The 25,269-nt window shown below is 43.5% G+C and overlaps 1 protein-coding gene across 1 annotated transcript in view; it reads left to right on the forward strand.

Moving 5' to 3' along the window:
- SHOC1 (shortage in chiasmata 1) overlaps positions 1 to 25,269 on the forward strand; it is a 1,878,679-nt gene that overhangs the window by 1,737,847 nt on the left and 115,563 nt on the right. Inside the window, exon 26 of the mRNA XM_078676649.1 lies at positions 21,583 to 21,732. Coding sequence (XP_078532775.1) covers positions 21,583 to 21,732 — 150 coding nt within the window. The remainder of the gene's footprint in view (positions 1 to 21,582; positions 21,733 to 25,269) is intronic.

Here is a 25,269-nt window from a genome sequence, read left to right on the forward strand (position 1 = left end):
CACTACTGCCTGGTCAGTCAGGTCCATCAGGATGGGCACTTTGCCCATTCTGACCTGCATGACTTCCTATTTTAAATCAAGTTTGCAGACCCACTTCCAAAGAGATATTGCTTGGCTATTTCTTCTAAGTTAAGGAAGCTGTGGCTAGAAGTCTCTATCAGATGAACAAGTTACTCACCTTTGGTAACGCTTTATTTAGTAGAGACTCTATCTAGCTACAAATTCCTTACTGACCCACCCATCCTCCCCACTCTGCGAACGGATTTATAGGATCAGGGCTACTCCAATTTCAGGGTCCTGGCTTCACATACCAGTGGTCATTGCAGCGCTTCTGGCGTGGAAAGTTACAAGAAGAAAGTGCTGGAGTGGCAGCTATATAGGCACCACACACATCACTTCTGGTGTGGACGACGCCACATAGAGTTGCATGGCACCACCTAGGGGTGAACAGGGGTACTGCTCACAAACAAATATCTGGATTCAGTCTGAAGCCTAGGGATAGTTCTAATGTAAGGAATTTGCAGCTTGATAGAGTCTCTACCAGATAAGGCACTACTGAAGGTAAGTAACTTTTTAGTCAGTTGGTGTAGCTTCTCTTAACATATACTCACCATCCTTGGTAATATGTCAGCGTGGAAAAGGCATGTGTGGAAAAGGCATGCATTGCATCGTCATACATCCATTTTCTGGGCATCTACAAGCCAGGGCAAAACTGCAAGCCAAAGGTAAGGACTGCTGTGCTATTATATTTAATAGTTGCTGTTAAATACATTTCTGTTGGCAGTTGAAGACTCGATCAGTGTAACAGCAATTACACTAACAAAGCCACGTTAGCACATCAGCAGATAGTAATAGAAAAAAGATTTTTCTAACTAGCCCCATTGATTTTGCAGATACGTTTTGCTTCGTTGCAGAAATAGCCTGCATTGCCTGTGTATGTTTATAAATACTAGCTGCACAAAAATGGAAGGAGAAAAAAAAGAGTTAGTGTGATAACAAAATAAAAGTAGGTGGAGCGACGGTGCCACGTAGGCAAAACACATCTATTATGAGTATGAAAGACTGAAATAAACAGCGTACATGCAAAGTTTGCGCATCTCCAAATTTGGGATAAAATGCATTGTTAGAGCTTTATCCCGCATTTAAGGTGCGCATAGAGGAATCAGGGGCAAATTCAGCAAACTGATGTTCCCATTCCAGGAGGAGGCTGAGCAGAGAGAAGGTCTTTGAAAATACTACAGGAGGGCACAGGGCATCTGCGATGCTTTGATTGAGCTGCACTGGGCAGAATTGTAGGGAGGGGCCCGTATAGCTATAAGTGGGGGAGCCAACAATGAGGGCCTTTGTTTTTGCATCCGGCCAATATTTTTGGGTGCCCCGGGTCTATTTTGTGTCCCAGCAGGACACTGGAAAAATGTCTCTCCTACCTCTGGCGCCTGGGATTGCCCTGCAGAGTTGTGGTCCAGCGTGTTCCTATGTGCCTTGCGAAAACTACTTTTAATGCACAATAGCCAGCAAGCATTCAAAAATTATTCAAGGTGACTGTTTCAGTGTACCAGAGATTTACCCTTTATCAGTTGAACCGTGCTAAAATCCACACATTTTCAGTTACATTTATAATTTAAATCTCACTGCAATTGAATGAAAGCAAGAACAAGTGACAGAAGAGAAACGTGCAGGTAGTTACAAATGTGCAGGTGCCAGGAGCTTCTCGTGGGTGTAATAGTCGTGGGCCCTAGGCCCACATGCTAGAAGAACTGCGACACAGACACCAGTGGTACAGTGGGTTAGTGAGCCACGAGCACGTGCGCTCGGCTCCTTTTATTAACTGTGTCACGTGATGTCGTGACATCAGTGGTGGGTGGGTGTTCAGTGTAGGCATACATGGTTAACCCTTAACAGTGTCAGCTAGGACACTACATTCCTCCCAAACTTTAATAAAAATTAAGGAAAGGCAAAAAGTCCGAGCCTGTGGGAGGAAGTACATAAATATACAGTAATTACAAATTTACAGTGAGTCTCTTCAGCTGCTTGCTTGATGACGGTGATGGAAATTGCTGCTGAGACTTTATTTCTTCTTGGCTCGACGTCCTGGTTCTCGGTGGGCGTGTTCTTCTTTGCTTGCGCCGTGGACGTGTGGTGGTCAGTCCACGGAGATCTTGCTTTTGAGGATGACGTCAGACAGGATGACTAGAAGTTAGACTTGGATGGGGTTGTCTTCAGCTGGTCCGTCGGTTTCTTCACTGTAGGCAGCTTGGCTTCACTTTTCAAAGGGTGGAGTGTTCGAAGGACATTCTTCTCACTAGGACGCCCCTCTCGCGGGTGTTCTCCTGCCACGAGATATCACCGGAGGCCCTTTTACCAGGTTTCCACTGGGCCGGGTATTATTCCACAGCGTTGCTCCAACTCCACAGTCTGCGTGTGAATGGAGGAGTCGATGGGGTACTACCTCACAAAATCCGTAGCTCCACCTGAAGGGTAGTTGTTGATTCTTGCCTTTGCGCACAAGTTCCTCATCTTCCTGGGACGTGCAGGTTAGACGGCGATGGACTCATCTCTCGTGTTGGGACCCTCTGCCACCGGTGTCCCTGAGGCCTTTGCCCCTTGGATCTCCACGGGCTGGTGTGGATTGGTCAGTTCTCCTTGTTCAGGACATCTGAGCTCCCTCAGCTTCCAGACTTCCGCTCAATCCCAAAGGTGGGTGTTGCCAATGGTCCAGCCTGTGCTCTCCTACCGTCCACGGGTCGTCGGGGTCTTGTGAATAGGTGCCTGTTCTGTTCTTGGTGCTATCAGTGTTCTCCAGGACGTGCGGGTCACTGTATACGATGTTGTAGTGTGCCACCTCTTCTTCTTCTTGTAGGTGTGTGGACTTGTTACACCTCTCTTCACCTTTTCCAGAAGTTGTTGATGATGGCGTCGTGCCACATGACTTCTTACTTCAGTTCTCTTCTTCATGGCCTCGTGCCACTCTTCTCCTTTTCACGACACAGTGCGGTCACCTTTCTTCCTTTGTCTTGCTGACCAGGCTTCTTCAAGCAGCGTGCACTCTGCCTGATTCTGTCGGGTCCTGTCCTGTCTTTAGGACACTGTCTTCTCTCCACTCTTCAGTGACTGGACCGGTCATTACGATCTTCTCTCTTGTCTCCGATTACTTCCAGTTACTCTTGGTGTTGCGTCCGTCTCTCCGGGTCTTCTGATCACTCGGTTTACGGACGTCTTCTGGCAGGACATATTCATCCTGTCTTGGCAGAATTTCTTCTTTCATTTCTGGCGATCATTTTGGGTGATCGGCTTTTGTTTGGGCGCCCCTCTGGCTTGTCGGATCATCCTTTTCTTTGGGCGATCTTCTTTTCTACCAGATGGGGTGGACAGCTTGCTCTTCGTGAGTCTTCTTGCTATCCGCGACCGTTGGGATCGCTATTAGTTCTGCTGCAGTGCTTTTTGCGTTGGCGCAGTTTCTCCTGCGCTCTTCGTGTGCTCTGCTTTTCCGGAGGGTTAGCTTCACCTCTCCCTGGACCTTCTCCGGTGGATGCACTTCTTGTGCTCGCTTCCGGTGAGGTTCTTTAGCTTCTTGGGGCGTTCACCTTGCTTGGTTGTTTCGCCTCCTTTTGGCTGCGGGGTAACTTTGCGTTACTCTTCCGGTGCACGTCAGTGTGCAGTGTAGTGGCAAGTTCTTGCTTCACTTGGTACCGTCGTGATACATCTTCAGTGTAGCTTTGTTCCTTGCGGTTCATTTGATTCTTTGGCGTTGTTGCTTTTCCACTTGCGTGTCGCACTTTTCTTCTTCACACTTGGGTACTTGCCTCGCACGTCTTCTGGTGCTTTGGGTGTGGCTTCCTTACTTTCAGGCGCTGTTTTGTACTGTCCGCGTCCGGGGTACACTTGCGCTCTTCCAGTCGGTTGCCTGTGAAACTTGCTGCTTGCAGTAGACGTTTCTGGCTTTCCCTCGACGTCCAGCGTGAGGTTGTCTTCTTCTGCGATTGCGGTGAGCACCTGTGGCCACAGGCGTCACTTCAGCCGTGATGATGATGGGTCTCAGTCTTCGTCCGCGTCACTGCAGGCTTACTTCACCTCTGTAGGCTTTCCCTTGGCTTGTCTTGTGCTGGTTTGCTAATTCTGTGCTTCTTGCGGACTGCGCTTCTGCTGTCGTCCTTCTCCTGGTGCTGGGAGTTTCTTCACTCCTTGCGCCGTTCTGCGCATCGCAGTGTTGTGCTAGTCCTGCGCTCTTGGCACGTTGCTGCTGTTGTCCAGATGCTGTGTATTTCACTTTACGTCTCAGTGATTTTGGTCAGTATTGCGGTTACTGCACAGCTAATGCATGTTGTTGGGTGCATTTTCACAATCCGGCCACTAGGTGGCAGTGCTGGGTTAGTTTATAGCCGATCACGGCCGTTTTCCTTGCCTCTGGAGCCTCGCTCGGTTCCGTGGAATTTGTTGCTCTGTTTTGCCCGAGGAGGGCGACCTGTTGTGGCAGAGGAATGGGGGGCAGCTCGTAGCGTGGCAGGTGCTGCCTCCCCTGCAAAGCCTGATGCCCCAGAGCTGCTGACACCTCCGTGCTCCGGTGAATGCTGCCTGCCATGCACTCACATCGCCAGAGGCCTCCTCCTCCCCCCCGGTAAGCGTTTCAGATATCTTGTCTATTCAGGAGGAGGGGGGGCTGGCTCACTTGCACGTTTGCCGTCCGGACCTGCTGCATGCAGTCTTTTCTCTCGTCCCCTGCCGCCGCGGGGGCCCGGGATCGTGTTCCTGGTGCGGGGAGCATAAGAGTCATAGCTCATAGGTCGCAAACAGTCTTCTCCCCTTCTTGCCGGGGCAGTGTAGGGGTGCTGGCGCTGCTTTAATGTAAGTTTATTGGGGGCACACTCTCGCCCGGCGAGGCCCGCTTGGTGCGTTTGCATGAGGGGGGGTCGCTTCTGGCATCCGCGACCCCTCCGGGCCATTCACATCACCCGGGCTCGCCTCTGGCCTACGGGCCTCGTGATCAGCTGCGGCCGTGGCGAGTGGGCTCCGCCCGGTCAGCGCTCCGCTCCGGTCGCTCCTCACCGGGGCAGTCGCGGCTGATGCGGGTGGGCACCGCACGGTCCGCTTGGCGCAGGAACGCCTCCCTCAGCACAGCAGCAGTCGGCGGGGCCGGAGAGGTGCGGGGTCAGCTCCCGATCACCTCCTTATCAAAGGCTAGGCCCGGGGCAAGGTTCACGCCCCGTGGGCACTCGGCGGCCGGCGCTGCTTCCTCTGGGGGTGCCCTTCGCTCGGGCAGGATTCTCTCCCCCTTTTAGCAGTGGCTGCGTCGCGTGGAGTCCGAAACACTCCCTCGTCGCCATTGTAATAGTCGTGGGCCCTAGGCCCACATGCTAGAAGAACTGCGACACAGACACCAGTGGTACAGTGGGTTAGTGAGCCACGAGCACGTGCGCTCGGCTCCTTTTATTAACTGTGTCACGTGATGTCGTGACATCAGTGGTGGGTGGGTGTTCAGTGTAGGCATACATGGTTAACCCTTAACAGTGTCAGCTAGGACACTACAGTGGGAAGGAATGTGAGAAGATGATGGGCGAGAGATAAGGAATGTGAGAAGACGATGGCCAGAGATAAGGAATGAAAGAAGACGATGGGCTAGAGATACTGTTAACACTAAAAGAGCTGAGTCTACTATTTTCTAAAATCCTCGCTACCTTCTGCCAACTACAGAACGAGGATATGCTTTGCTAGCATGCTTCAGCAGAAATGTGCAGAGTTGGGCATGGAATAACAAAAATATGGCTAATATAAAATGTGTGCAAATGTGCAACAATTCTAAGGCTTTAGTGGTCTTTAAGCTGGTTGAAAAATTGCAGAAGATTAATAAAATGTGACTGCACACGTTAAGGCATACGTGAGCATAAGCGTTTTTATAATAAATATACAAGCACTAAAGCGTGTATGCAGGTAAAATCCCTTTCTCAACTGAGAATTACCGTATTTTTAAAAAATGCAAATTAAATGGGAAAAATGTGTTTTTGTTATAGTTTTGTATCATCATTTTTACTGATCTGTTTGCCTTTATTGAACAGTTTTAGTGATTAGATTTGTGTAAAAGCACTGTTAACAATTAGGTAGTGATACTCATTTCGACCTCTGAAGGATACTAGGCAGAGTGGACCCACTGCAGCTCAAACCTATGACTTTCAGGTTGCCCGCAGGTTGTAATAGTGGCTATGTTCGCCCACTAAGATATATAGCAGTGCTAGTAGTATAAATCTTTATTGCTTGATTACTTACAATTATTGCAATCACAACAACTTCACATCACAATCTTAATAACTATGTTAATCATTAAAAATTAATTACGAGCAAAACATCTTTGCAGCACATAAAATAGGAAACTGTCCTATATATATGCAGTTTTAAAATCTTATCAATAAAATGGAATCAAATCAGATAACATCAATATTAACAGAATAATGTTGCTAATTTTATATTTTAAAGGTGAAGCGTGCACAGCATACTATTTCCTTATGCATAATAAAGAGATATTCTAACGAATAACTGTTAATTTCAGCTGGGAAACCTTACACATGTTGTAATTCGAAGCATTAACGCTAAAATGCTAAATTACCTAAAATAAAAAAGTTTCTAATGTGCAATTATTGCAGCTACCATCATATCGAAGCAATAATAAAGCGCGTCAATTTACTTTAAAGTGCTAATATGCGATTATTACAATGACCATCATATTAAAACAATAATAAAATGCATCAATTTACTATAGTAGTGGCACATCTGTTTTAAGAAGACAAATTATCACCCTTGTGGCATTATTATCAAGTAATAAAGATTATAAGCCAGAAAATACTATTGGTCAACACAACCATAGAGAATACTGGAGATCTACCTTATTGTATCAAACATTTTTTCAACTACGAATACAATTTTTACCAAATGACACAATAATGGAATTGATTCGCCAGATAGTGACATGATTAAAGCCTGATGAGCAGATCTCACCCCGCTCTCCAAGAAATTAGGTCTCAAAACTGTACTTCGAAGCTTAATCAATTTGGGACTCACACACACTATATGGACTAGTGTTTCCTGGGGCCAACCACAAAGTCTACAGTTAAAGTCTGGTCACTGCTTGATCCAAGATTGCTTGCCTACCTTTGTTGGGTTTAATCCCATACGTAACGTTAAAAATGTATTTTTGAACTTCGCTGAAAAAAAACATTCAAATACGGCTGAATACGCAGGGATTGCTATGAATTAATCACATACCATTAATAATTTTTCTCTGCTAATTCCATTTTATCCAATTTAAGCGATTCAGTTTAAATAAGCTTTTTTTTAAATTGACTTGTAATTGGACATTTTTAGATCTTGCAGTGCAATTTGCAGGCCAATATCTCTTATATATAGCAGTGCTGATCAAGTGTCAACGTTGTGCTAAAATCACAGTTTTATGGGTCACAAAGAGTACAGAAAGTAGGGTTGTCACTAGAACATTTCTTTTTACCTGTTAAAATTGTACTTTGAAGGATACCTGCACTGTAATTATGATAATGTTGTTCCCCCGATCGCTGGTGATTGTACAAAATAATGAGTTGTAAATATCATTATACCTAAATATTGTGGCAAGAATATGGCTAAAACAAAAATAGCATGTCACAGAATATCTTTGCCAAGAACATTGTTTTTGGTAAATGTCATTATACGTAATCTTTTGTTTAATATTGTTTACTCAAATATAGTTGAACAAATATAATTTTAGATTAATTAAATATAGGTCAGTTAAAATATTAATTTTAGTTGTTAACATTGTGGTTTAATTGTTTGTTTGGTAAAGTTTGAAATGTATTTATTTTTACCTTCAATTCGTTTTTTATAATCTAGTAGTGGGGGGTTGGGTTTACAGGGGAATAGGGTGAGAAGTAAATTAAACTATAATTAATGTAATTGTGAATTTGAAATAGTAAAATAATGTTATTGGTTAATAATTATGTAAATTGTTTAATTGATTAATGATTTTGTTACATATTTACATTTAATTGGTTACTTTTAATGTATACTTAGTTTTTTTAAATGTTGGTTATTTTATTTTTGTAGCAGGTTGCTAGGTTTGTATTGGAATTGAGTGGGAAGTTAATTTACATAAAATATTGTATATGAATATTTTTATAATTATGTAACTGCTTATTAATTATGTAAATGTATTATTTGTTATTTGTTTAATATTTTAATTTTAAATTGTACTGTATATTTATGTGTTGGCATGTTTATTTAGTAATTGATATTTTAATTGTGGCTTGTTTATTTTGCAGCAGAATTGTGTGGGATGATTTAAAGTTTAAAAATCTTTATTAATTGATTTACATTCCACTGATTAATTGATAAGAATGTATTTATAGAGTGTCTAACAAGTGTACACTATTTATTTTAAATTAATTTAGTGGTACATGTTTTAATAATTATTTATTTAAAATGTATACTTAGTTAACTGTATTTAAAAGTTAATATTGTTTATTTTTTCAGAATAATTTTCTTTATTATATAAGTTCTGATTTTTTGGTGTGTACTGTTTAAGGTAGGTAGGGAAATTGTTTAGGTTTGAATTTTATTCGTTTTAATTTTAATTTTTTATTTCTTTTTATTTCTTTTTAATTATGAAACTTAGGACCTTTTTCATTATTCAAAATATGGAGTAGTTTTGTTAAAATCTATTATATCTTTATATATTAGGTATATAATTATTAGGATGTGGAATGTTATTTATAGTTCCTTCGAAGTCCTACTTTTTTCCTTGGTGTTGTTTGGACAGGAGGGGTAATAGTAAATGTAACTCCTTGGGAGTCCAACACTTTTCCTACTGCTGCTTAGACTAGAGTGGGAATAGTAAATCTATCACCTCTGCAGTCCAACACATTCTCTACTGTTGCATAAACTGGAGTGAGATTAGTGAAACTGACCTCGCCTTAGTCCAACACATTCCCTACTATTGCTTAGACTAGAGTGGTAACAGTTAATCTGACTCCTCCGGGGTCCATTTCTTTCCCTACTGTTACATTTACTGGAGTGTGATTTGTAAATTGAACCCCTCCGCATTTCAATATTTTCCTTTCTCTCCTAGAGTGGGAGTAGTAAATGTAACCCCTCTGAGTTCTGCACTTACTCTACTGATTTATAGGATGTAGTGGGAATAGTAAACTTAGATTTTGCAAGGTATAATACTTTATGTAATTGTCTGTGAACTATGGTTTTATATTTATTTTAGTATTGTTATTTTCTTCTCTGTCTTAATTTGTTTAATCATTAGTTTTTTCTATATATTTTTAGGAAAATATTTACATTTAATTTGTTTATAATTATATTTTAGATATGTCAACATTGTTTTTGCTGTTATTTAAAAAAAAGTAAACATGGTAATATTGTTGTTTAAAATATGTATAAATGTAGTTTTATGTTTAATGTGTATATTTGAAGTATTAAATTAAATTAACTCATTTGTTCCTGTTAAAATTTAAAGTTAATTACATAATTTTGTTTGATATATATTTATTGTTTTTACATTTACTTTAATGTAACTATTTTAATGTAAGTGTTTATACAAATGTTTTAGTATTTTATTTTTTAATGTATAGTGAAGTAATTGATTAAAATTATTCACTTTACATTACATTGCCTTTAACTTAAACATTAAAATATATTACATTACCTTATTACATTACACTTTAAATTTAGTTAAAAAATATTTGGTTATTGTCATATTATTGAGTCAGAATGCATTTAGAAAATTACCTCTACCAAGATCCCACCATCATATTTAACTTGCATAGTGAATTAAAACTTCCTAAATAATGTTATGCTATACTAACCCACTAATCGATTCACAATCTAAACTGATTGTGGTGATCAAGTGCCACAGTACGAATTAGGAACGTTTTCCCTCCACTCTGCTCTTGAGAAGAACCACATATAACATATAAAACAACGTGTCATTGCGAAATGTTAGAAAAAAAACTCTCTATAATTAATTTTACTTTTTCTAGCTACATATAGCGAAGAAACATTTACAAATCATTACTTTCCCGAAGAATCTCCTATAATACCAGTAGCGGTCAGTCGTGGGAGTCCTGCCAGGAAGTGAACCGGGGGGGGGGGGAGGGGGAGGGGCAGGGATTACAGGTAAGTAAACATAAAAATAAATAAAATGAATTTAGTTGCGTGCACTGCATCGCATTTGGCTCACTCTACTACTCTCTCTCTACTACTCTCTACTACTCACTCTCTACTACTCACTCTACTACTCTCTACTAGTCACCCTCTACTGCTCACTCTCTACTACTCTATACTACTCTCTCTCTACTACTCTCTACTACTCCCTCTCTACTACTCACTCTCTACTACCTCTCTACTACCCACTCTCTACTACCCACTCTCTACTACTCTCTACTACTCACTCTATACTACTCTCTACTACTCACTCTCTACTCACTCTCTAATACTCACTCTACTACTCACTCTCTACTAGTCTCTACTACTAACTCTCTACTACTCACTCTACTAGCTAATCTCTACTACTCTGTCTCTACTACTCACTCTCTACTACTCTCAGCTACTCTCTAATCTCCTCTCTACTACTTACTCTCTACTACTCTCTACTACTCTCTCTCTACTACTCACTCTCTACTACTCTCTCTCTACTACTCTCTACTACTCTATACCACTCACTCTCCACTACTCACGCTCTACTACTCGTTCTCTACTACTCACTCTACTACTCTCTCTCTACTACTCTCTACTCTCCTCTCTACTACTCACTCTCTACTACTCACTCTTTACTGCTCACTCTCTACTACTCTCTACTACTCACTATCTACTACTCTCTCTCTACTACTCTCTACTACTCTCTACCACTCACTCTCTACTACTCACTCTCTACTACTCACACTCTACTACTCACTCTACTACTCACTCTACTACTCTCTCTCTACTACTGTCTACTACTCTCTACTCTCCTATCTACTACTCTCTCCTCTCCTCTCTACTACTCACTCTCTACTACTCACTCTCTACTACTCTCTCTCTACTACTCTCTTCTACTCTCTTCTGATCTCTACTCTCTACTACTCACTCTCTACTGCTCACTCTATACTACTCTCTTCTACCCTCTACTACTCACTCTTTACTACTTTCTACAACTTACTCTCTACTACTCACTCTCTACTACTCTCTATTACTCTGTACTCTTCTCTCTACTATTCACTCTCTACTACTCTCTACTACTCACTCTCTACTACTATACTACTCTCTACTCCTCTCTACTACTCACTCTCTACTACTCTCTCTCTACTACTCTCTACTACTTACTCTCTACTACTCATGCTCTACTACTCTCTAAAACTCACGCTCTACTACTCTCTACTACTCACTCTCTACTAACTTTCTACTACTCACTCTCTACTGCTCTCTACTACTCACTCTCTACTACTCTCTACTACTCTCCACTACTCACTCTCTACTACTCTCTACTCTAATCTCTACTCTCCTCTCTACTACTCACTCTCTACTACTCTCTAATACTCACTCTCTACTACTCACTCTCTACTACTCACTCTACTACTCTCTCAACTACTCTCTACCTCTCTCTACACGCACACATATTCACATATGTATATATATATATGCATTTATATATGTGTGTTTATATTACCTACTGGCGGTCGCCAGTAGGTATATATAGTTAAGATTTTTTCTCTATGGGATTTTTGAAAATTCTATGTCTAATAACTTTGGCGTTTGTGGACGGAATTGGCTGAAATTTTCAGGAAAATGGAACATTTTGTTTCTGAGCAGCCCCTGAAAATTTGGGGGGGTTCGTCAAGGGGGGGCCGAGAAAAAAGGGGGGTTCCAAAACGCGTTTTTCCCATGTTAATTTCCATAGGGCGGTTGGACTCACTTTTAGCTCGAACGGCTGAATGGATTTGCACGAAACTTGGCAAAATTGTAGGGACTGGTAGCCCGATGTGCCTTTGCTAGGTCTCAATATATGTGCTCCAGTGGATTTTGAGAAATTAACGTTCAAAAAAAGATATATATCTGTGACAGCGCTCCGGGCAGCGCTCCGCTTCGCGTACTTTTCGCGTTACGGAGCTTTGCGAAGCGAAGCTGATTGGTTCTCCGGCGTCTGTAAACATTCCAAACAGTCCGTAGCGGCCGCCATCTTGTCTCTCGGTAGGATCGAGAGACAAGAGGAGGCCAAAGCGAAGGGGCAAATGACCATAAAGGGGCATAGTAGATCCTCCCTGACCCCCTAGGTTTGATGTGGAGGTTTTAAAAGGGCCCGCGGGGCAAAAAAAAAAAAATAATCGAACGGGTGAATGGATTTGCATGAAACTTGGCAAAATTGTAGGGACCGGTAGCCCGATGTGCCTTTGCTGGGTCTCAATATATGTGCTGCAGTGGATTTTGAGAAATTAACGTTCAAAAAAGATATATATCTGTGACAGCGTCCCGGGTAGCGCTCCGTTTCGCGTACTTTTCGCGTTACGGAGCTTTGCGAAGCGAAGCTGATTGGCTCTCCGGTGTCTGTAAACATTCCAAACAGTACGGAGCGGCCGCCATCTTGTCTCTCGGTAGGATCGAGAGACAAGAGGAGGCCAAAGCGAAGGGGCAAATGACCATAAGGGGGCATAGTAGATCCTCCCTGACCCCATAGGTTTGATGTGGAGGCTTTAAAAGGGCTCCGCGGGGCAAAAAAAAAAAAAAAAAATCGTTTTTTTGGTGGGGTGCGCCCGGTTAGCGTAACGGGAAGCGGACTGGGGAGCGTACTACAAGGAAACAAGAATGATTGACTTTTAACTTATTGTATGTTTATAGACTTTTTTTTCTTTTTTTTCTGCTGAGTGACGTCTCGGCCTATCTCCACGGGATGCAGTCCCTACCATCTCGGCGTTTAAGCCCAGGGGGACCGGTAGTGTGGGAGAGATAACGTCTGTTAACGTTCGATTCGAAGGAAATCAGGAAGTGTTGAAAAACATTGTCTGCGCCATCTTGCCTTTTTTCAAATGCCACACTTTTGTCGTGCACGGCAGCCATTTTAGATGCCTTGACCAGACCCACTCTCTGCATGCTGTCGATCCTTAGCATGGCTCCCCACCCTCGCAAGCATCTCCCCCCGGCACTGGTCACCCCCGCTCTCTGTCTTATGCATGGGCAATAAACCTCCCCCCATCTGCGCTGCTCTTCCCTGAGAATCACACTCTGTGCCCGCCCGACACCTCCCTTTCGCCCTATTCACTACCGCACCCTCTGACACTCCTCTTCCTCTGTGTCCGATTGTCCAGGCCGGTCCCAGGCTATCAGGTAGCCCTGCAGATGTACTTTATGGCCCCAGCTGTAAAGAATCACCCCTCTTCAAAGGAGTTACAGTAGATCAAGGCCCCCACCCGATGAGATCCGTCACACCACACGCGTTCCTACTATCTGAAAACCATCCTGTATTGTGATTGGGGAGGGGACCGAGCCTGAAGCGGAAGATTCCAGGGATGCCTCTTTGTACATCAAAGTTTTTACAATTATGTGTCACATTAAAAATATATAGCACTCCAACAAAGTAGTAGGATTATAAAACTTTAATAACTTATAAATATAAACAACGCAACAAAAACAGTAAAAACATTTAAACATTTTTAGGAAAAAAGAAGGAACAATGGTCAGTAGCGGTCGGTTGTGCGAATAGTCCCAAGGCAGCACAACGTCCTGAGTTCTGGACGGCACCCAGGTGATGTTGCCTGGGTGCCGCACTGGTTTTGGGTATCCTACAATGCTGCTCCGAATAACGGCGTGGGGCGTCCCGGGGGGTGGCTCGTCAGTAGCGGTCTGTTGTGCGAATAGTCCCAAGGCAGCAGAACGCGCTGAGATGTGGATGGCACCCAGGCGATGTCAAGTAAGTTGCCGCACTGGTTTTGGTATCCCACAATGCTGCTCCGAATAACGGCGTGGGGCGCCCCGGGGGGGGGGGGGTGAGGCGGCGTGAACGGGCCTCCCCAGGTGGAGGCTCGTCTGCTGTAGTGGGGCGCCCCTTTACCGTTTCAGTTGCCATTCCACCCGCTTTTGGTACACTGTGTCAAAATCCGCCATTCAGCTGAGTTGCGCCCACTCTTGCGGTGCAGCGATAGGCGGCTGCCACAGGACTCTCAAAATGGCGGCAGGCTCTTTCCTTTTTGGGCCTGGTCCACTGAAATGGCCCTGGGACACCTTGGAAATCGGACGCTTGTCTGCTAGGTCTTGGACCCCATTCTCGAAAGCGTCCCCTCAGCCTTGAGGATTCTACAAAAGTCTTGGGGGCCCCCGACTCCTGCAGGCTTCCGGTGGGGAGCGGCTGCCATGATTGCTCGCGGAATGACCACGACGGAGCCACGAGATGGTGGTGCTCTCATGCTGACGCCAGCTTCAGTCTGAAACATCCAGAAACAAGGTGGGGCTTTCATCGTTTGGGAAAAAAAAAAAGTTTTTATCCAATGAAAAGTGTTATTTTTAGGTCATATGATCAAGCCTTCCATCATTAGGAAACCAAAAGTAAAATGAACCAATGAAAAGTTTTATAAACAAGTCACATGACCTGTTATGCGGCATAGGGTAGAAAAAGCGTAGAAAATCCGTTGGCACGTGAGGCGGCGTCAGTAGCGGACCGATGTGCGAATAGGCCGAAGGCAGCACAACGCGCCAAGATCCGGATGGCACCGAGGTGGTGTCTAGCATGTTGCCGCACTGGTGTGGCCATCCTACAATGCTGAAAGTCGGCGTGGGGCGCCCCGTTGGCCTGTGAGTTCGCGTCAGTAGCGGACCGATGTGCGAATAGGCCGAAGGCAGCACAACGCGCCAAGATCCGGATGGCACCGAGGTGGTGTCTAGCAAGTTGCCGCACTGGTGTGGCCATCCTACAGTGCTGAAAGTCGGCGTGGGGCGCCCCGTTGGCCTGTGAGTTCGCGTCAGTAGCGGACCGATGTGCGAATAGGCCGAAGGCAGCACAACGCGCCAAGATCCGGATGGCACCGAGGTGGGGTCTAGCAAGTTGCCGCACTGGTGTGGCCATCCTGCAATGCTGAAAGTCGGCGTGGGGCGTCCCGTTGGCCTGTGAGATGGCGTCAGTAGCGGACCAATGTGCGAATAGGCCGAAGGCAGCACAACGCGCCAATATACGGATGGCACCGAGGTGGTGTCTAGCAAGTTGCCGCACTGGTGTGGCCATCCTACAATGCTGAAAGTCGGCGTGGGGCGCCCCGTTGGCCTGTGAGATGGCGTCAGTAGCGGACCGATGTGCGAATAGGGCCAAAGGCAGCGCAACGCGCCAAGATCCGGATGGCAACGAGGTGGTGTCTAGCAAGTTGCCGCACTGGTGTGGCCATCCTACAATGCTGCGCCGAAAGTCGGCGTGGGGCGCTCCGTTGGCCTGTGAGTTCGCGTCAGTCAGTGGGGGTTGTTTGAGGATCTGACTGCATTGGAAAGCAATGTGATGCTGTGCGTCGCCCCCAAGATGAAGGTTCCTCGGCTGCAGTGGGGCGCCCCTTGGTGTTTCACTCGCTATGCAGCTGAGTTGCGTGCGCACTTGTGGCGAATAGGCTGAAGGCAGCACAACAATATTTTCTGAATAGAAGACACCACAAGGCGCTGAGATTCGGTTGGCACCGAGGTGGTGTCTAGCAAGTTGCCACACTGGTGTGGCCATCCTACAATCCTGCTCCGAATAACGGCGTGGGGTGCCCGAAGGGGGGGGGTGGGGAGGCGGCGTGAACGGGCCTTCCCAGGTGGAGGCTCGTCTGCTGTAGTGGGGCGCCCCTTTACCGTTTCAGTTGCCATTCAGCTGAGTTTCGGCCGCTCTTGATGCTACAGCGACAGGCGGCTGCAACAGGACTCTCAAAATCGCGGCCTGTTCTTTGGATTTGGGCCTGGTCCACTAAAATGGCCCTGGGACACCTTAGAACTCGGACGCTCGAATTTTTTTTCCTTTCCTCTACATGCAAAAAAGGTAAATGCCCGGTACGTTACCTGCCTCATCTGCCACGATGTACTCTCAGAGGAACCGAAAAAAAATATAGTTATGGTAACTATACCATGCATCGTCATATGGAGAGGTGGCACCGATTAATTATAGTGCTGCACAAAAGAGAGATTTGGAGGAGAACCCCCGACCTACCAGTACATTCACCAAAGAAGTGGCACTGACAGCATCAGAGGCAAGGGAAACGGTCCCAAATATTTAGAAGAACTTTGGAAAGATTAAAATGACATGTTTAGATAGTGGCAAATTAATTTCATGTGGACAGATGAGTGTTACTCTAATAAATACAGCATATGAACATCATCATAGTCGATGGTTGGTAGAGACATTTTGACTATATCCTGGACCTGCCCGTCCTCGCCCAAAATGGCGCCGGAATAAATGGGACTCGTAACTCCTTGTTGTGTACTGGTTGCTGAACCTTGAAATCACGAGATACGTATGCAGTTTTGAAGCACATGGCGGGCGGGGACGAGAATTGATTGAATATTTCGACATCCCTATTGATATTAAGTTCTGATGTGTTATTGATTACTGTACTATTGAAAGTTCGAATTAACGTCACCCATGGTACTTGCCCGCAAATGTAAATCTAGATAATTTTATTGTAACTGGCTCTGTCGTATTTTAATTATAAAATGTACGTCCACCGATTCCGCAACTGTTAGACACCTTAGTTCTTGCAACCTAATGGCCTGCCCGTTACGTTCCTCTACAGTGTAAATGTCTACTCATCATATATGATTACAGTTTGCTCTGTGGCCGGCCCACGTGGTTATAGGCCCGTATTTGTATACTGACATTTTCACAATAAAGGTTTTTAAAAGAAAACATGGTAGTAGTATTTACATTGGTAAAGTTTTTAATAATAGTCACTGTTTTAGAATCAGTAAAAGGCAAGTGAAATAAAGCAGTCCAATTACATGAAGGGTAAAAGGTATAATACGCAGGAACGCAGTAAAGATAAATGGTCAAGGGCTGTTGTGTTTCTACTTCTGCAACATAAAGTGATCGATAAGAATCTGATATTCAGGCGTATCGGCGACTAAGACAGCAGGCCGAGCCTCTTTTGCTCAACGGCTCTGTCATGGGACGAAGAAACGCCCTTTTTCTCGAAAAAGGAATATATTTTACTTGCAGGACAGTTGTAAATTTTCCGGGAAAGTACATTAGCCTGGAACATTATAACATATGTTTAAGAAAAAATAATGTTCGAAAGTAATAAAAAGCGTAATTTTTAGGTCATATGACCAAGCCTTTCATCATTAGAATAAGAAAAGTAAAATGAACCAATGAAAAGTTTTATTAACAAGTCACATGACCTGTTATGCTTACGTTACGCGCTGCGCGCCGCGCCCCAGATCGCTTCCGGGAAGCTGCGCTTCGCGCACCGGAGCACTTCCGGATGCGCTAACGCTGCGCGTCATATGACGCATTACGCGACAACGCAGGTCCAGAATATAGTCAAAATGTCTCCACCAACCAGCGGTCGGAACACAACCCCTTTCAGCAGGCTAAATAGTTCTGTTAAATGACAACAGAAGGGACGGGCAACAAGAACCATCAGTCAAAGAGGGGAGGGCAAGTTCTTCTCTACCGGGTCACGTTGGGGCGCTACCGGAACTGATCGAATTGGTAGTCTACAGTGTTTCTGGATGTTTCAGACTGAAGCTGGCGTTAGCATGAGAGCACCACCATTTCGTAGCTCCGTCGTGGCCATTCCACGAGCAATCATGCTAGCCGCTCCCCACCAGAAGCCTGCGGGAGTCGGGGGCCCCAAGACTTTTGTAGAATCTTCAAGGCTGAGGGGACGCTTTCGAGAATGGAGCCCAAGCTCTAGCAGACAAGCGTCCGAGTTCCAAGGTGTTGCAGGCCTATTTTAGTGGACCACGCCCAAATCTGAAGAGCCGGCCGCCATTTTGAGAGTCCTGTGGCAGCCGCCTATCGCTGCACCGCAAGAGCGGGAGCAACTCAAGTACATGGTGAGCGAGACGCTGTAGTCAAAAGAGCAGGCGGTAAACAGCTGAATAGCGGAAGAGGCACAGTGTAGCAAAAGCGGGCGGAATGGCAACTGAAACGGTAAAGGGGCGCCCCACTACAGCGTGTCTTTAGGTGAAACGGATTGTGGGACAAGGTCAAGAATGGAAGAGTCACCAAAAGGCAAAAAGTTCCGCTTGACCCCGGGAGCCGGCCACCTATGTCGGGGGCGATCTCAGGCCACACCAGGGCAACACGACTTGCGGAGGGGGCCGGAGCCAAGCGCCCCCTCCGAGTCCGCGCCATGACACCGTCCCTCGGGGGCCTCCGTCAAGCGGTTCAGGGTGGCACCGCATCACATTGTTTTCAAATGCAGTCACGTCCTCAAACAGCCCCCACTTACATTGAGAATAGTGAAGCTGTAGCAAGTGCAAATAGGCTTCAGACAGTGTTACAAGCACTCCTCAAAACTTTGAATTATCAGAGTGCATGAGTTTCATGCTCGATCGATTGAGCTAGCCGGATCGGGCAACAAAAAGTATAAAATAGTTATGTAAATAGTTATTTAATAAAATGTTTTACCCTGTTACTTTGCTGGTGTGTTGTATATCTTTGTAATATTTGCATAGAGTTTATCGTTATTTTGGGCGGGGTGGGTGGCGGAGCCGAGCTGTCTTGCAGCCATCATGGTGTGGAGCTCAGTTCATCTCACTAGTTTCGTATTTCTCATGAGGGGTTGTTCCTAATGTTTCTATTTTAGCGAGGTCAAAAAGAGATCCCATTAGTGGCCTACTGATTTTGCTCGATTCCTTTTGTTTTTTAACACGATTTTTCACTATCTGCAAAGACTAAACAGAGTATTGCGACTCTGTGCTTGTTTGTAAATAGAGAATGAACCAAAGAGAAACAATTCTAAAACAGTAAATGCTTGGATAACAATCAATCAAATGGAGAGAGAAGCAGGCACGACGGATTACAACGGGGGCAAAGGCCTGCGTTAACTACCCTTCACTATCTGCAAAGAGAGAGTACTCCTAATAGAAATGAGGGGGAGGGGGGGCAGCATTCAAAGCAGATCAGTGTGCATAAACACGAAAATGTTTTTACTTACCAAGTACTTGACATTCGACAGCTTATGATATTTGCTATTAAAAAACCATTGAAATTCACTGAAAAAACCATAGGTTATAGACCATATATAGTTAGGAATTAGCATTTACAAAACCTTGAAAATTCACTGAAAAAACCATAGGTTATAGACCATATATAGTTAGGGATTAGCATTTAAAAAACCTTATTTTACTCACACAAAACCATTGAAATTCCATATATAGTTAGTTGCACTAACTATATATCGCGCACCCGCAATCCACTGCTGATGATGTCACATATTACATCATTCATGACATGGTCAGTGACATCACTGATGACATCACTGATGACATCTCAAATGACATCACTGATGACATCACTGATGACATCTCAAATGACATCACTGATAACATCTCAAATGACATCACTGATGACATCTCAAATGACATCACTGATGACATCACTGATGACATCTCATTTGACATCAATGACCACATCACTGATGATATCATTCATGTGACAATACAATGCATCTCCTCACACTTTAATATAACCTCTGTTACACCCAGTGTTAAATACAGAGTATAATTTTTGAAACCATTGACACACCAATACTAGTTACTACATACGCACTCAGTGATTCCTATGTTTACACACACATTCACTCATTTACCCATACAATCATTCATACATACAATCACTCATCTTTACAACACTATCATATGCACTCATACACCTATACAGACTCTCACACTCTGTCACTCATCCATGGAGTTATTCACACACCTAGTCAGTCCTGTAAAGAATCAATCACACTTCCATTTTCTAATCTATACAGTTAAACATAGAGCACCTTACATTTTGAAACATATACTAACACATACTTACTCTCTTATACAATCATTGATACAAGTACACATTGATCTGCACAGAGTCACACACCTCCCAGCCAGCCACACACACACTCAGTCTCCCATACAAATACTTGGGCAATCAATCAATAACCCATATAGTTACTCATATAGCTACTGATCAACACATGCAGCAGTTTACAGAACAACAGACATAATGATGCACAAATTAAGACAGTTTAGTCACTAACCCATGCACTCAGTGAGACACATTTAATCACTCACTCATACAGTCAGTCAGGCACCTACTAAATCCTTCATCCAGACACATCTACTCATTCTTCAATATGTAAAACATATTTAAACTTTACAGAAACACACAGTCACTGGATGATGTCATCAGTGATGTCATTTGAGATGTCATCAGTGATGTCATCAGTGATGTCACTGACCATATCATGAATGATGTAATATGTGACATCATCAGCAGTGGATTGCGGGTGCGCGATATATAGTTAGTGCAACTAACTATATATGGAATTTCAATGGTTTTGTGTGAGTAAAATAAGGTTTTTTAAATGCTAATCCCTAACTATATATGGTCTATAACCTATGGTTTTTTCAGTGAATATACATACGTATATAAACATATATATACATCTGCATATCTATACAAATATAAATGCATGCATACATATACATATATACATACATACATAGACACATTATGTACATGAAAGTTTGAAAAACACTAATAAGCGCAAAGCTAAAAAGCCACCTAATTACAAACAGAATTGCTTTAACTTAAACAAGGGCGAGACCTATTGCATTTTGAATGCTTGTTTATTCTTCTTGGAAACTGTTTTACTCAATTGAAGGAAATCCTTTCCCCTACTTCTACAGTGAACATGTGGGTGGTTGAGTGCTTCTTTCTCCAAATTTGCACATTAACTCCAGCAAAATGTAAGTATAAAAATTGGGTCAGAGCAGCAATTGGAAAGGTTTGTGAAAACCCACAAATAACGATTCAGTGGGTGTTCTTTTCATTTGCAATGACCATGCACTTCCCCTCCCCTTGGAACACTCCTATTCCCTCTTCTATTCCTTAATTTACAACTGCTAAATATCTGCCATACCACCAATTTTTCTTCAATCTTAAATTCCATCTGAGGATCCTAATTCTGTGACTCAGAGTTTGCAAAATGTGCCAACAAATGTCTCTTTCTGGATGGTTAATTTGAACATAGACGAACAAAGAATATGAACTGAGCCATAGTCGCCCCATAATGTCCTGAAACTTCCTAAAGAACTACCACTGAGTTTGGTGATATTTACAGTGCTTTGGATTTGCAAAAATGCGGTAGCAACAGCTATATTATAAATGTGATAATTGCATTTCTATCCGTGTGCTATGTGTGCTATGCCTGTATTTTGGCTCAAAACCTCAAGCTAAACAAGTGTGCATTGGTTGGGAATGTTTACCTTGCACCTGCGCAGAATAGGCACATACCATTGGCAAAGTGAGAGCTTTCATTATGACTGAAAAAAAGCCAAACTATAGTTTGAAAACATTATCAGAATGAATGAAAAGGTGTAAACTGCTAACTTTTTCTCCGTTTTTCTTTTCAGGAAGAAACATCTTTACTAGCCTTTCCATGTGTGAACCCCTTAGTGGCTCAACTGATGTTATATAAAAGTCCTTCACTGCAGTGGCTCCTGTCAGCGTCATTTGACCAGCTACAGGAACGAATGCCTGAGCTTCCAGAAAAGATTTTAAAGGTGTGTGTCTCTCTGTAAACATATATGTATATTTTCTGCTTTTAATTTAAAACCGCTAGCTCCCCCTCGCAGGACCACCTAATATGTCAAGAAATAAAGTCTCCAGATCAAAAATCAATTTTAGAGACTTTCTCACCAGCAGCTTGTAAGCTCTCCAAGCACAACAGTTATGGGACTAATCCCGCTTTTGCAGTGTTCAGTTATTTTTCTTGGAAGCTAAAAATAGGTTTTCATGCTTGGATTATGATAAACACCTACAGACAGTTCGGTAAGTAACCCTGGACAGTTGCTACACAAAATGGATCAAGACTCAGTTTATGTCCCAGCGTCTGGGAGCTTTTCCAATTTTGGATTACATGCCCAGGTCGTTGACTGACACCACTAATTTAACTTGCAGGTGCTGCCATAAAGTACAGGTATCTATAATGCATATCATGTTTATTTGCCGGCACCCCTTTCTGACTGCAAACTCTTGTTGTGACCTTTTAATTCCCTGACTGCCCTAACAATTGAACAGACAAAAAATTATTGGTGCGATTAAATCAGCCTCGCCTTCAGATTCCTGCCTCCCAAAAATTCTGCATATGTCTCCTGAAATCATAGCTATTCCCCTCACAGTGATTCTTAACACCATGTTCACAACAGGGCACTTTCCAATGGAGTGGACGAAAGCCTCCATACTTCCGTTGTTAAAGAAATCCAACCTGGATGCTAAGGAGACTCTCCACTATAGACCTATATCGAGACTCCCTTTCCCTGCTAAAGTGATCGAGAAAGCTATTAACATCGAACTATCTTCTTTTATCAATGATAATGCTATTCTGGATTCCTCCCAATTCGGATTTCCTGCTTATCATAGTACAGAGTTGGCCCTTATTACAGCTACGGAGGAGCTCAGACAGACTTTAGACGGTCGGGGAGCGCTGCCCTGATCCTTTTAGACCTATCAGCAGCTTTTGATGCTGTTAATCATTAGCTGCTGCGGGTCCGTCTAGCTTCCATCGGGATCAGGGATAAGGCGCTCTCCCTACTCAGTACCTTCCTGTCTAAACGGTGTCAGAAAGTTGTGTTAGGGAGCTATGGAGCCCAACACTTTTTAACCTTTATGTTACACCCCTTGGCAGACTAGTAAAAAGTTATGGCTTTGCCCTTGTATTCTATGCAGACAATACACAGATTATTGTCTCTGTGAGCAGTCCATCCAGCCTGACAGCCATTAGTTTTTATGACTGTATGAGCCATACAACCAATTGGATGACAGACAATTGGATGACAGACAATTGTCTGAAGTAGAATTCATCCAAGACTGAGGTTTTGGTGTTAGGGAATAATCCCTCATTCTGGACAGATAGCTGGTGGACAGTCCAACTTGGTCCTTTAACCAAACCAGTGCCCAAAGGAGTTATCTTTGATACTAAGTTGCGCCCTTGCCAGACGGACCTGTGAATAAAATACTGATTTGAGTACCACCTAAGCAATTAAAAGATGATCTCACATAGATCCCACACCTTTTTCCTCAAAAAGTGCCTCAGAAGGTTGGGAAGAACTCGATGATGAAGTATCTTACTGGATCACATCCAGTGAGTGAAAGTTCATTTAAAAAAAAGGTCTTTCCTCTATATCCAATGGGCCCACCCTAGATGATACAAGGTTGACTCTAGGGTGAGATACAACCTTATTTTCCCTCTTCCCTCCTTCTCCCGATTTTTGCATGTGCTGGGTTGCAGACAAGCCATAATAGAGTGCTACATTGGGGCCCAATACTATGCTCAACTTTCAGGTGATTACATTTATAGACCTTGCAGTAAAAAGACACACCTTCAGCTGAGTACTTGCCAACGAACTGGTCCCTTAGTCAAATGTGAGGTCCACACTAGCTGGAACATCGCCTAGTGCTACAATATGAAACTTGACACTTTTATCAGACATATGTGCTCAACAGCATTGGTAATATGAGTGCAAACATACGTCATATAATCTTTTACCTAGTTAGTGGAGTAGTGTGGCTCACTGGTTAGAGGCGGCAGACCCGGGAGCAGAAGTCAACCTGGGACCAGGGTTCAATTCCCGACGCGGCAGGGTCTTGGACTGGGTCAGCGGACTCGATAACTCTCGCTTCGGTGCTTACTCTAATCAGGGGTTCCACTCGGCAACTCTGGGCATTAGCTTGCCTAATCTCCACAACGGCCCCATCAACTCCGGGGATGCCTGGCTCCACCTTGGGGACTCCCAGCAGGCACCATCCCACAGGGAAAGCCAGGACGGGTTCCCCAGAGTTATACAGCGCCAGGAAACCTAAGGACGGGTAGCAGTGCGCTTTACAAGCTCAAATACATACATACATACATACATTGCTAGGCTTCCAACAAACTGATTCATTAGCCGAATGAAGGTCTATACTCATTGATACAGTTCCCAGCGCTATGACATTACGACACTTTAGCACTTTAAGTGTGTTTCCACATGTTCTAAATAGCACCTGCACTTTGGCACTTTGAGTATAAATCAATGTCTTAAATTATTTTTGTCTGTAACAAAATCTGATATTTTTAAACTTTTTACTGGGAGCAGATTCTTGTTCCTGTATTGTGTTGTGTTTTTAAAGCTATTGTGCTTCCTTACATTTGGTATTTTATATTATTTACATAGTTTTCAATTGAGGATTAGGGCACCTTAATGAATTTCGTAACAATAAATAAATAGTATTACATATAGTGTTTTATAGTGAATCATACCGAAATATTAATTTCATCCATTTAATCTAAAATAGTTGGGATATGGCAATCTAAAAATAGGACTACATATCATCATTGCTCCTGTCATTGTACGAAAATTGGAGCATACGTCTTAAGATCAGTGGCCCTGCTATAAATCTTATCGATTGGGTTGTATTTCCCTTAACAACTCTCATACTTCCAAACATTTCCACTGGAACAGTGGGTATTACACTTGGTGAGGAGGGGGTCATACAAATAAATTTCACATACAGAAATGTAACTAAAATGTTTTGGACATTTTATTAACTATCTATCATATCGAAAGTCACATAATTACACATACGCCATCCATAACCTATAACAATATGCACGTTATAACAAAAACATCAAACGTCATGCAGAATAAAGACATCATTGTCACTTCACAATTGAGGGTGGTTGGAATTGGTGGAGTTTCATTCTGTGAAATTCTGCAGAATTTCTTCAAAATTCTGTGGAAATTATCGAAGGAGCAGAGTGGGGGATGATTACCGACAGTGCTTATGGTAAGATTTTGTTTAAAGTGTTCCAGCGCTTCTACTTTTTTAACACTTGCCAAGCACATGGAGACACTGCCACGGATGACACAGTGAGGTACCGCATGCACTTAATCATACCCATTGCGTGCCCAGGGAAAGGAGACATGCAGTCCTTGGTACCCAGAAAGTCTATAATTTGCAGGAATTAAGGGCAGCAGAAGTCGCTTGGGTCTTACCTTGTCGCTCTGGGTCCCTTGGCTAATTGCTGTTGCCCTCGCTCCCGGGCTCTTCCTCCGCTTCTA

The sequence above is a fragment of the Lissotriton helveticus genome, chromosome 2_1 (genome assembly GCF_964261635.1).
Source record: "Lissotriton helveticus chromosome 2_1, aLisHel1.1, whole genome shotgun sequence".
Lineage (NCBI taxonomy): Eukaryota > Metazoa > Chordata > Amphibia > Caudata > Salamandridae > Lissotriton > Lissotriton helveticus.